Source organism: Trichosurus vulpecula, chromosome 2 (assembly GCF_011100635.1).
Source record: "Trichosurus vulpecula isolate mTriVul1 chromosome 2, mTriVul1.pri, whole genome shotgun sequence".
In the NCBI taxonomy this organism is placed as follows: Eukaryota; Metazoa; Chordata; class Mammalia; order Diprotodontia; family Phalangeridae; genus Trichosurus; species Trichosurus vulpecula.
Genome location: NC_050574.1, coordinates 183,711,121 through 183,725,141, shown reverse-complemented (window position 1 = coordinate 183,725,141; position 14,021 = coordinate 183,711,121). Strand labels below are relative to the sequence as shown.

General features: G+C 34.6%; 1 protein-coding gene across 1 annotated transcript in view; it reads right to left on the bottom strand.

Moving 5' to 3' along the window:
• The window catches only part of TNFRSF19 (TNF receptor superfamily member 19), an 86,551-nt gene that overhangs the window by 50,391 nt on the left and 22,139 nt on the right, over positions 1 to 14,021 (bottom strand). The window contains exon 3 of the mRNA XM_036747399.1: positions 12,607 to 12,717. Within this exon, the coding sequence (XP_036603294.1) occupies positions 12,607 to 12,717 (111 nt within the window). The remainder of the gene's footprint in view (positions 1 to 12,606; positions 12,718 to 14,021) is intronic.

Genomic DNA, 14,021 nt, shown 5'->3' with positions numbered 1-14,021 from the left:
GTAGCAGTGGTTCTCAAATTTTTTCATCTCAGGATTCCTTTGTATTAAGGACCCCAAAGAACTTTTGCTTATATGGGTTATACCTATTGATATTAACCATATTTGAAATTAAAACTGACAACATTTTAACCTATTCATTAATTTCATTTAAGAAACAGTAATAAGCTCATTACATGTAACATAAATAATAGATTTTTATGAAAAATAACCATTTTCAAAAACAAAAAAGTTTAGTGAGAAGAGTCATATTTTTAAAAACTTATTTTTGCAATCCTCTTTAATGTCTGGCTGGTTTCTCATGTCTGTTTCTGCATTCAATCTGTTGTGATACATTGTTTTGGTTAAAGTATATGAAGAAAGCTCAGCCTCACACAGATACATAGTCGGAAAGGGAGAATTTTGATCGGCAAATAATGTATTAGTATTATTATGAATACATTTTTGACCTTGCAGACCCCTTGGGGACTCACTGGGACAATAACTTGAGAATCACTGAGTTATAGAGATGGTAAACAGAGTCACAGACGACCAGGCTGACACACCACCTTTATAGGAGAAAGTCATCTAGATTAGGAACCTCCACTTTTCTCACTTTCTCTTTAATCCTCTGTAGTCTGGCTTCAGACTTCATCATTCAATCAAAGTGACCTCTCCAAAGTGACTGTTGGTTCTCTCCCTACTCCAATTCATCTTCCACTCAGCTACAAAAGTAATTTTTTCAAGACTCAGCTCAAACTCAGACCTTCTTGGGGAAGCCTATCCTAGTCCCCCCTGGCTTCCAGTGCCTTCCTCTCTGAGATGATTTTCCCATTACTCTTTATGTATCTTCTATGTCCTTGCTTATTTCCACATTTGTCTCCCTATCAGAATATGAGCTCATTGAGGGCAGGGATTGTTTATGACTTTCTTTGTATCCTACTTGCTTTGCAGAATACTTGGCAATACATACTGCTTGGCAAATACTTGTTGACAAGGGTGGAGTTGAGTTGATCGTGGTTCCTGGAGAATAAAGCATAGGGAGTGGGGTAGGGGTTGGGGCAAGGAAGTAAATGGTGGCTGGAGCCAGTCAGACTAGTAAAGCCCCAGGTGGGAGTTCAGGAGATAACACTGCATGGCATGAGCCTGAGTAAGGCAGTTACCCTTTCTGTGCCTCAAGTAACTCTAAGGCTATAAATTGTGGAGCAAGTATCGATTGGCAATGGTCAACGGAGTTTCCTTACTGGGAACTTCCTGTACTAAATAAAAATCATAGTTTCAGTAAAAAGCCACTACCAATAAAGACAGCATACAACAGGCCAAAATGGATCACATTTGGACATGATGCATATTTTGCACTTGATTTCATTTAGAAGAAGATTATTTCAATCTAATTTCTATGAGAACCAGGATGAGAATCTTACAAGACAGGCAACCGCTGAATTTCTTCTTTCCCTTAGGTTTTCCACATCTCCCTCCTTTCACGAGTCTCTTCAAATGCCTATTTACCACTATACTAAATGGTTCTTTGCTCTTTTTTTTTGAGTTCTCATGTCTGCTTTTTTTTTTTTTAGTTTCTCTATATCTACCCTCCCCATCAGCCTGCCAGGATTCAGTTCTTGCTGCTTCCCTATAGTCTTCACTAACAGTCTTTCATTTGCTTCCAATCTGCTATGTATGTATTAGGAAGTAATATATCCACATTTTCAGGCTATGCTTGACCATACTGGATGAGCTCCCCTTAGCTTAATTCAACAAGCATTTATTAAATACCTGCTATGGGCTCAGCACTGTACTAGGTACTGGGGATATATTGAGATTAAAAAAAACAACAGTTTCTGCCCTCAAAGAGCTTACATTCTATCAGAGGATAAAACATGTACATAAAAAATAGGTATAAAATATAAGGTGAAAGTGCACAGCAGAGAACAAAAGAAAACTTACATGGAAGCAAAGAAAAGATGGACAATTCTCAATACAATGCATAGTGTTTATTGTATAGGCTTTCTTGAAATGGAAATTTATTGCTGTATATTTTGAATCCTCTCTTATGTTCTGCTGTGCACATGGCAATGCTTTTTTCCTTTTTTTATTTTGTATTTAAGTTTATAATTTTTTTCTTATTGTGTATTTAAGTTTTAGTATTTAAGTCTAGAATAAGAAAATTTAAAAAAAAAGAAATTTGTTAAAAAATAAAATGATAAAACTATAAAGTGAACACACATGGAAAATTAAAAGGAGGATCTAGGAGCTGAGAGCGATCAGGAAAGGCTTCAAGTAGAAGCTGATGCTTGAGCAGGGGTTTGAAAGAAACAAAGTTATTCTAAGAGACTAAGACACTTTCCAGGCATGGAGGATGACCATCACAAAGACACAGAGACCAGAGCTCAGGTGTCATGTGTGATAGATAGCAAGACAGTCAATACGCTTTCCATCAGTACCTGTTCTGAAACTTCCAGCTGGAGGTAAAGTTAATATTTATAGTAAATAGCCTTTGAATGAGAGCCCAAGGGATTCTCCTGAGAACAAAAATCTGGAACTTTTAGCATTTAGATTTTGTGACCTCTAGTTTAGTATCTTCAGCAGCCTTCTTGCTCACTTTTAGATCACCAGTTGAATTCCATGTTACTGAGGTAAATAACAACAGGACTTTTGGAGAACTGAGTTTAGTCATCTATGCCATCTTTAGCTGATTACTTTTGCTAACTAAATATTGGAGAAATAATGTTTATAATTTGGGCTAGTTTCTAACTGTCCAAATTTTTAAAAAATTAAACAATTTCTAGATTTCTAGGCCATGAATGTCTCGCATTGTGCCTTGAGTATCTGGATATTATCTTAATACTTCAGACAAAGCATTATATCCCTTTTTTTCCCCTTTAGTGGATTTATTTTTCAGCGGCTAGGATAAGGGCTATTTGTACCTACCAATTTTCAGGGGGTATTTAAAAAAATTTCAAGAAGATGACACTGGAAGTCCATTGTAATTTAAAGTACCACCACAACCACCACCACCACCACCACTACTACCACTTTAAAAAACATAATTCAGTGGGCAGATCATAAAATTCTGGGAACTCTATGTAGCGCCTGTTCAAACCAATCCCATAGATCTTGAAAAGACTAGAATTTCAGAGAAGTTGTTTCCAATTATCCAAAGAAGTAAATTATAGCGTGTAGGATATGATTGTTTGGGGCACAACAAAGAAAATTTATCAAAGCATTTAAAACTTACAGACTTGATCTGTCACATTTCTGATGCGTCATAAACATCAGAGTCACTATAATTACTTTAGATGCCTCTAATAAAGTAAACAGCATATAAATATTAAATTGCTTACAGTATAAAAATTTAAAACACTCCAATGTCTTCTTTGATATTGTCTCATTAAATTAAGTAAAACTATTGGTTAAAGGTGCTTTAAAATTCTTCACAGTAGAGCCAAAAAGTAACTAGGAGATGTGAATCACCAGAGTAGAAGAGAAATATGTAGGGAAACAAGATGTTAAAAATAGAATACAAAAAGAAAAAAGGAAAGCAGTGTGTTCTACCCTGTAGACCAAAGGGGCTCATTCTAAAGAGCTTATCTGTAACTTTTCCATATAAAATTAGTAGATAAGTAAGTGCAATTCTTGGGAATGGTTTCTTTCAAAATGTCATGATCTCCTTAAATGACCTTTCTCTTTCAGATTTCAGGTCACTATTTTGATGTTACACTTCCAAAGGTAGTAAAACTTTTAAGCAGAGAGTCCAATCTAAAACTGCCTGGCATGAGACTATGATTGTATGATACCAAATCATTTATTTATCTTTTACTAAATTGACTAATTGTTGTTCTGAATTAGAAAAACAGTAGGTTTTCTTAGTGGCACATCAATTGTTCTAAAGAGTCTGAGTTTCTGGACTGCTTCTGGGAAGCTGGGCTCATGGGATGAGCTCAATATTTCTTGGTAAAAGTGCTTTTTTACCAGCCCACTGTTGGCTTTTCTGTAAAATAATTTCATACTGGCAGAGATGAAAGGCAGAACATGATGCAGGGTTGGAGATGCAGGCTCTTAGTCATCTTATTCAGTTAGGTTTTCTATATATACACACTTTCTCCTTCCCATCCTCTTCTTAGCTTCCTTTAAGACTCAGCTCAAATTCCACCTTTGACAGGTCTTCCCCACCTTCTCTTCTGAGATTGTGTATATGCATCTCTCTCTCTCTCTCTCTCTCTCTCTCTCTCTCTCTCTCTCTCTCACTCCCCTTTCCCCTCCCCTCCCCCAGGTGTCACAGTAGATAGAGTCCTGGAGTCTGGAGGACCTCAGTTCAAATGTCGCCACAGACACTTCCTAGCTGTGTGACCCTGGGCATGTCACTTAACCCTGTTTGCCTTAGTTTCCTCATCTGTAAAATGAGCTGGAAGAGGAAATGGCAAACCACTCTAGTATCTTTGCCAAGAAAACCCTAACTGGGGTCACAGAATCAGACACAACTGAAATGACTCAACAACACATCATCTATCTATAATAGACATAGTTATTTACATGTTGTCTACTGCATTAGAATGTGAGCTCACTGAAGACAAAACCAGTATTTTTACCTTTCTTTGTATCCATTTCACCTCTCAGAGTTCCTAGCATGTAGCATGTGCTTATTAAATGATTGTTGACTAACTTCCTATGAGCAGCTAGCAGCTCACCTCTGGCATAGTTTCAAGGTGGGATCCAATTGTCTCATTATACTATCAACCCCATAACTCCACCCAACCCTTGTAAGCCCCAGTTAGTGAGCTTCCTTCAGTAAATCTGCCACAATCACCCCTTTGTCTTTTCTCTCTCCTCAAATATAGCAAATGCTAGTAGTATACAGTCACAATGATCTAGAGCTGGAAAGGACTTTGGAGGCCATCTATTCCAACACTCTTATCTCACAGATGAGGAAAATGAGGCCCAAAGAGGGTATGTAATTTGCTCAAGGTCATACAGTCAGCAGTTGAGTTAGGGTCCTATGACTCTAAGTTCAGTGCTCTTTGTACAGCAACAAGAGATGTACCTTTCACCTTTCACTGTAGATAAGACCCCAGACTACCTGAAAGATCCTTACCAAGTAGCAATAGTCCATGGCCTAGAATTTCAGGATCAGCAAGTGGTCTAAAGTAGTCTTTATTTATGCCTGTCCTGAAGCAAAGTTTGTTTACAAAATTTAAAAAAATTTTTTTTCAATGTCATGATCAATTTCATATTTGGACCTGGCGAGAGTTATTTGTGGATGGATTTTAGAATATCAAAATGAAAATCGTAAATCAGATTTATGCCAGTGGTATTTAGAAATTGGCCTTCTTCCTTCCTTTTCATAAAACAGCCCAAGGAGCTTTCTCCAGCTTCTGGTCTGTAAGATTCTGGAGTTGGTTGTTGGTTTTTTTTTTTTTATAGTTGCTATTGTTGTTTGTCGAAAAATTAAAAGCTGGAGCTTGTTAGTATTTGCCAAATATCATTCAGCTCCATCAAGTATAATTAAGCATAAGCAAAATGAGCAACACTTTAATTAAATGGTGGGAATAAATAGCTTTTATGCCTACAAATTACATTGATATTTTTCTTGCATCTCTTCACATGAACTAACACTACCTTCAAGAGAAGTAAACTGAAAAAACATGGAGATAGACATCCACCTCTGTGGGAGAAGGAATGTTGTTGTTTATAAGAGTTAATTTTTCACATTAACAAAAGTCATCCCAATAATTGGTTAGAAAAGCTTACTTTGAAAACAGTGCCAAAGACTCAAAGCCCAACTGTTTCCAGTGGTTCATGCAAAAACTAGTTTCCTGATTTATGGGTGGGAGATGCTCATATTAAAAGCACACTGCTGGCACTTAAGACTTAAAATGGAATACTTGCTGAAGAGGCACAGTCATGGCTAGGCAAATGCTAGACAGTGAAAATTAAAAGTCTAATGTGGTTACTTTAAGAAAACAATATCATACTCTCCCACAAATCCCAAAGTTTTGTTTATTTTCTTGAATTGAAAGGAAGTCCTCAAATATATGTTCTGTTTATGGAACAATTTATACATCTTTTCATTATTCTTAATCTTTAGATAAACAGAATCATCAGATCTACTTTTACCAAAAAGAAAAAAAAATCTTAATTATTGGTCCTATAAATTATAATAGACCATAGGGCAGCTAGTTGGCATGGTGGATGGAGTGCTGAGCCTGGAGTCAGGTAGACTTATCCTCCTGAGTTCAAATCTGGCCTAAGATACTTAATAGCTATGTGACTCTGCACAAGTCATTTAACTCTGTTTGTCTCAGTTTCCTCATCTGTAAAATGAGCTAGAGAAGGAAATGGCAACCACTCCAGTGTCTTTGCCAAGAAAACCCAAGTAGGGTCACAAAGAGTCAGACATGACTGAAAAATGACTCACACTACAAATAGGTGGGAGAAACACAGGTCTAATATGGAATACATTAGTTAATCTATATTTCACTGGGCCAAAAATCTGTAACATATTTTTCTTGTAACAATGGCAAATTAACTTGGTTTACTAAAATGGTGTGGCTTGATTATCACTTTTAAAAAGCAACACCAATTTTTTAGAATCTCTAGAAACTAGACAGATCACCGTGAATAGACTTCTTGGAAAAACCTGGTTGCTATAAGAGGCCCCATAGTATAATCAGTCAGTCAATAAACATTTATTGAGTACTGACTGTTTTCCAGACCCTGGGCTAAGCTGAGAAGATACAAAGAAAGGCAAAGAAGGTGGAGCCTGGAGTGAGAAAAACTGGGTTCTAATTCCAGCTCTGACACCAACTAACTGGATAACCTCAGACAATCCTCTTCACTTATCTAAGTGTCAGTTTTGTCCTCTGTAACATGGGGATAATCCCAGAAAAATGTCTATCTAAAATTGTTATTGTGAAGAAAGTGCTTTGTAAACCTTCAAGTGCTGTTTATATGAATTATGTATGCATAGTCTTTAAATATGAAGATATTTAATTATGTAATTATTGTGATTTGGAAGCCCTTTTCTTGTAGAACACCTATTCTGAACTGTCACTGAACCAGTTTCTAGAGAAAAGGTCTTCAGCAACATGCATCATCAGAACCAGAAGCAACCCTTAAAGAGCTACTGAAATCACATCATCAAAAGATAGAACAGGAAGAGGCATACAGTGGTTGCAAAACTTTGGATTTCTTCCAGCTCATCATTGTCATCAACCTGCATGGTCTAGGGATAGAGCAAGGGTTTTTAACCTGAGCTCTGTAAGGTTGTTTGTTTGTTTAACTGTATATCAACATAATTATTTTCTTTGTAATACTATGTGTTCTTATTTTATGCATTAAAAAATTTTTCTGAGAAGAGGTCCAAAAGCTTCACCAGACTGCCTAAGGGCCACTAAAAAAAAAAACACAAAAGGTTAGAAAGACACAAAAAGGTCTAGAAACCCCAGGTCTAGGAACATTTTAAGAGGTGGAGACAGGCTATAGAGAGAGGTAGTAAGGAAATAAGAGAAAATCAGAAAATTCCAAAAGAAATCATTTGCCCAAAGCAAAATGCTAAAGGAGGAAGTCATGCAGGACTTAACATGTTTCTCTAAGAAATCACTATTTGGCAAAATAAGACCTCCAACCAATTCTGGGAGAACTTCAAGGTTTGCTAAATGATAAGAGACACCTTTTGAACTCGTACAACTGTGCAAGCCGGAATATGCATTCCTCAAAGTACTGTTTTCATAATTAAAAAAAAAGTATTAGAACTAGTAAAGATTAATGTTTTAAATAAGCAAAAAAGTAATTTTGGAATCAGGAACTGCTGTTGAGGCTTCTTACTACCTAGTAATTGAAAGGAAATGAGAAGAGGTATGGGAAAAACCACTGACCATGAAGGGTAGTGGGATACCAAAGCTCCCGCTTCCTCTAGAGAAGGATGGTATACCAGTAGCATTTAAAACAAAACAAAACAAAAACCTGCTACTGAGAACCCTAAAGGCAGAGACCCACAAGTAAGAATTTAATCCTAGACACCTTGAAAGAAAATAAAGACTTGAAAAACTTCCAAAGAAAATAATAATTAAGAGTAATAAAACCACAGATGGAAATTTTAAGTATACCTAGCTCTCACCTGCAACATGTTTATGACCTATCTTTAAGCTACAGGCATAAACTCTGAATTAAAAAATAATCAGAGTTTAAGTAATTGTAAGCAGAAAAGCTGATGTTACTATAGATAGAGAAACGTGGTTAGGACAAGAAAACGAGGCAAAGAAAATAGCTTATTCTGTAAACTTTCCACGTTGTCTGAAACGGGCTGTCTTTTTCATGTCAAAGTAGCTTTAGTTGTGGGACTTCAGTAATTGGATCCAGTACTTCCACTTTCCCATAAATTACTTAAAGATGTTGCTGTTTACTGTACTTTTTAGATTCAAAACACTTAGCCTAACCATAATCTTAAGCTTCAATTGAAAAGTTAAAAGAGTTCTCTCTTTTTGTACTTCATAAAAAGGAAATAAGAACTCCTCTCTTATAACTACATATTTCATTTTTTAAGTAAAAATCTCCTTTAGAATGTTATCCATGGAGTCATTGTTTTTAATCATAAATTTAAGAGATGTTATAAAACTGCTAAGCAAATAAGGTTTATTTTTTAGTAAGATGACTTATCTTTTTATACATAAAGCCTGAAAGTAATAATTAACCAAATTAAATAGAACTGACCTTTTAAATGTTTTCGCCTACACAAAAATACTTATACTTTACTTTTCTTTCATAGGAAAGTCATGTGCAGTGGTTAAAGCCCTACTATGAGGAACAGAGAAGAAAAATGAACAAATTCATTAATTATAATTAAGATTTCTCTTCCTTAGAGTGACTGAGAAAAATCTTTTACCTTGATTTTAGCCAACTGGTAAATAAAAATTTATTTTGCATTTTCCCAACTGTCTTTGATTTTCACAAGTTTTTCATTTAACATCAGGAAGCAGGGCTCACTCACCATTTTAATTTATTAAGAACAGAAACCAAGATAGAAAGTTAAATAATTATCTTTTGAAGAGCAGGCATGAAATAAAAATAATTTAAATATATTTATAATAATAATCACTTCAAATATATGAATATATTATATATAATATTCACATATAATTGTATATTACATATTATATATAATATAATATTAAATATATTTTAAAATAACCTTGACACATACATTTTTTTCTTTGCTTAATACCAATGATGAAGCAAGCCCATGGAATCTAACATTGATGACAAAATCTACAGAGACTCTTACAAAAGATACTTCTCTATGAAGTATTATATCCTAAGGAACACATATATGATAATATGGAATATATTTGCATATTCCAGTGAAACCTAAGACTCAAGTTTTTAAAAGTTACTACTATTGTGACAAAATATGAAAAAAAACCAAACCTTCCTCATCAAATTTATCCTGTTGCTTCCAAACATAGAAAAATGTTATTAAATATTCCAATCCCCTCTTCTCTCTCTCTTTCTCTCCCTCCCTCCTCTCCCCACTCTTTGTTTCATGGGTTGATGTGGCTGAAGAACTCATCACCTAGTGGCCAGCCTATGGTTAAAAGCCTCTCTGTATTTACTTATCCTTGGAAAGAAGAGAGAGGCTATAACCTGGATCAGACTCAAAGATTCTCTAGCCAGCATGGTAGAGCCAGTTAGGGCTTATGCTCTGTGGGCACAACCTTCAAGAACCCAGGATCACTTCTTTGCCATTGAAGTAGAACTTTTATCTAGAAATACGCTATTACAAAATTTCCAAGATTTGTAATGATTTCCCTTTCTGCAATTTCTACCCTAAAAATGTTATATAACATAGCTTGTTTGCTGTTTAAATGAGTTTTCATTTTAAATAAAGGGAAACATTTAACATGGATATATATGGGATTTAATAAAATACAGAACTATAATTTTCAAAAAGTTATTATTTAATATATCTAATATAAAGTTACTGGGATTTCAGAATTTCATTGTGCTTCTTTAGAAGCCTTGTGTCAGTTTTCTAGAAATGTTTGGAAGTAAAAGCTAGTGAACTTAATTCAAATTGTAAAGGCAGGCTTTGAATTGTTTAGATTTTATTTGTGTTAGCTGTTTCTAATATCTTAGATATAAAATTCTTATCAGACATATTCGATACAAAAGATGTTCATCATAGTCAACCACTTCCCTTTTATCCTAAGTATATTGTGTTTGTGCAAAAATTGACCAATTTTATATAATCAAAAATACCAGTTTCATTTTTTGTAATTGCCTATATTCTCCATTTAGTTAAGAATTCAAACTCTATCAATCAGTCAAGCATTTATTGACTGCTTACTATGTGCCAGGCACTATGTTAAGCACTAGGAGTACAAAGAAAGGCAAAAGACAGTCTCTGCTCTTGAGGAGCTCACACTGTGTTGGGAGAGACAACATGAAAACCACTACATACAAACAAGCTATATATAAGCTAACTAGGAAATAATCAAAAGGTACATAATAATTTACTTTTAATTTTTTAAATGATTTAATCTTTAAAATTTAGGCCATGTATCCATTTTGAATTTAGTGTGGAATATGGTATAACATTTTGGTTTAAACCTAATTTTTACTAAACTGGTTTCCAGTTTTCCTAGCAGTTCTTGTCAAATAGGGAGTTCTATTCTAGGTAATTTACATGTTTTAGGGGTTTTTTTTTGAACCCTAGGTTATTGAGTTCAACTATTTCTAATTCTTATTTGTCTATCCTGTCCTAGTGATTTATATTTTTATTTTTTAATCATTACCAAATGGGACTCGTGATTGAGTTTGAGGTTTAGAGGTCTGGAAGTGCTATCCTCTCCTTATTTCTGCTTTTTCCCCCATTATTTCCCTGGATAGTCTAGATCTTTTGTTCCTCCAAATGAATTTTGTTACTATTTTATCTAATTCCATAAAGTGCCCCTTTGGTAAGTTTGACTGGCATAGCACTAAGTTTGTAAATAAATTGGTCATACTGTCATTGTCACAGCCTATCGATAAATACTGAATATAGATAAGAACTTAATACTGTAATTGAATCTATAGTTATTGAGTGTGTGCTGGTAGAATGATTCCTAAATACTTTGTGTATTTTAAATATGTTTTTACAAAATACTTCTGTGTTTTTTAGCCAGAATTTATGAAAATCTGATCGCCATCTTAATAATAGGGATTTAGAGGGAGAGAAATGTTTTCCTGAGGAAAAGCTTAAGTAATTGGATTCTCAAGTCTTCTGTCCCTATCTGGTAAAAACAAGGCAACTTCCTGATCAAATTTATCTTACAAACTAAGCATATCTACACTTTACATATAAATCACTTTATATACAACAGCAAAATGTATATCTGAACACATATTTTTGATAATACAAGTTGAAAATTATCTGTTGAAATGTTACTAGATTTCACACAGAGTTCAAAGAACAAATAATTCAAAACCAAATGTAAAACACAGGATGTTTAAATCACTCTACTTATTTAACACATCAATTCCAAGAAGCTGCCTCCCATGAAACTACTAGTTCAATGCATAATTCTTTGTTTCCTGCTGTTTGTAGATCATTGATCAAAAATCTATGAATGACAAAACCAGTCTTTGAACAATGTCAAGCCTGTGGGTAGAGAGCACTTCTCTTTGGAGGAGCCAGACTTAGTTACTTTAAACAAAGGGAAAACTATTGTTTCTGCCTTTTTGAACAAGAAGACTTTGATGCTTTCTACAGCTCAAGAAGATACATCAATGACTTAAAAGCTCCCCAACTAGCAAGTCAGTTTCCCAAAGTGTCAAAGAAAAGAAACTAGGCCCCACCTTTCTTAAAATGCATCCAGGAGAATAGAGAACCAAAATTCTTTGCTGGTATATATTTTCCTTAAGTATTGTTGCAACTCTAAATTGTCAAAAAGCCTCATTTACAAAATGCTTTTGACTCACTTTTAATAAAAAATGACAGTAAATATATTTATTTTAAATGATACTATAAAATAGCTTGGGTGAGTTCAGTTGACTTTTTCTTTTAGATAAAAAGGTTTTTACCCCTATCCAGTTTGGATGGGAAGTACTACTGAAGGAATTCTTCAATTCCATAAATATAATAATTATTTACTACGTGTAGCTCATTGTCGAACCCTGTAGCTCACTTGAAGTAGAATGTATATTATTTATTTCTTATCTCTACTAACATCAAAGACATTCACCTTGGGAGAAAAGCTGACAATTATGTCATTTAATGCATGTCCATATTTTCTTTATTTTGAGTTTATTTTAAAGGATGTGTTTTATAGCATATCAATAAAATGTTGCTACCTAAAAACATTACTTTTTAGTCTCTTAACTTTCGTTTGATGGAAGTGCCTATTTTTTTTATTAAAATTGAATTTAAAAAAATCTTTCTCCAAAACTTATAATCTTGTATATGTTTAATGCACACAGATTGGGAAGAAATAATTACTGTTCCTAAAGACTGTGTTGTTTGGTTAAAGCAACACAGTGAAGCGAGATAAAATGATCACATTAATACAAATTTCCAGAAGATTTGCATTTTGGGGAAAGAAAATTGACTAAGAGTAAAAACATTTAGCTATCATTCTATCATATATGGAATAGATGTACCTTAGACAGCTCCATCCCTGGACCACATTGTTTGCAGGGGATACAGTTTCCAGAACGATCCCTAAATTCTTGTTGTCTGCAGTCTCCTGTTTCAGACATTATTCTATGTGGCTAAAAGAAGAAAAAAGAATACATGCAAAATTCAAAGTGAATTGTTCACAATGATACATCACACTAAAGTGCCTAGAATTCTTTGGAACAGAAAGTTGAAAACAAATTCAAGGAATTGTTCTAATAAAGCTATCTGAAAAAACTACTGTCACACCCAAAAATGCTAATTGAGAAAGAAATAAAGCTCATTTTCACTTTTTGAAAAGAGGCCAACTTAGGATGGGCTGAACAAGTCAATGAGCCTAATTCTTCAGGGTACTTGAAGGACTGGGAGGCAAAGTTTCTCTCCTAGGAACCAAGTTTATTCAGCTCCAGGGCAGAATTACTACTTTCCCTCAGACAATTTTCTGACAATTTGGGTGAAAAGTGATATATTATGTCCTTAAGGGCTCTTGCTGTAGCCTAAGGAGAATGTCTGGAGCCTAGGAAATGTCTAGGAAAGGAATGGGCATGCAGAGAGAGCTATTCTTCCCTGGCTCTGGGGTTTCAGCATTCTTCTGCTCTGTAAACTTCCAAGTTAACAGCAGCCTATTCTCTGATCTGCAAGTAAGAGGATACATTTGCAAATATAATGAATTTGTATGGCCAGCTACACAGGATTTTGCAATGACTTATTAGAAATTTCCAAGTGGATTCAATGTGACTGTCATTAGTTTTGCAGGAAGAAATTCAGTCCTTTCCAAGTGTGCAAAGCATACATTTTACTAAGAACCCATGAAAGAACAATATATACTTGCCCTTATTGCTTTGGATACAGGCTTTGAGAAATAATTTCTGAGAATTACTGGATAAAAAGTTGAAATTTGTAAAGTGGTTTCAAGTTTGCAAAGTGCTTTATGCATATGATCTCAATTAAATTTCACAATAACCCTTTGAGGTAGGTGTGATTAATATGCTCTTTCCAAAGGTGAGGAAACTGAGGTTAAGAAAAGGTTAAGTGACTTGCCCAGGGTCTCATAGCTAGCAAGTGTCCAAGACAGGATTAGAGCTCAGGTCTTTCTGAGTCCAACTCCAGCATTGTCCACCATTCCTGCTTGTTGTAGCTGACAGAAAAATGAATGGTTTTGAAATATTTTGGGTTCTTCAGAAGATGTTACATAAATATGAAATTATATTCTCATCACTATTGAGTTCTCTTAACGATTTATTGAGATAAACAATAAGTTTAGGGAGGGGAAGTCTTAAATTAAGAAACTTTCAGTCAAGGCAACAAGATTTCTATGCCCTTTTTCAAAAGAGGTCTCTCTGCTAGCTCTAAATCTGTATGATCAAAAATTATTTAACCCAAATTCGAAAGGCTCAGA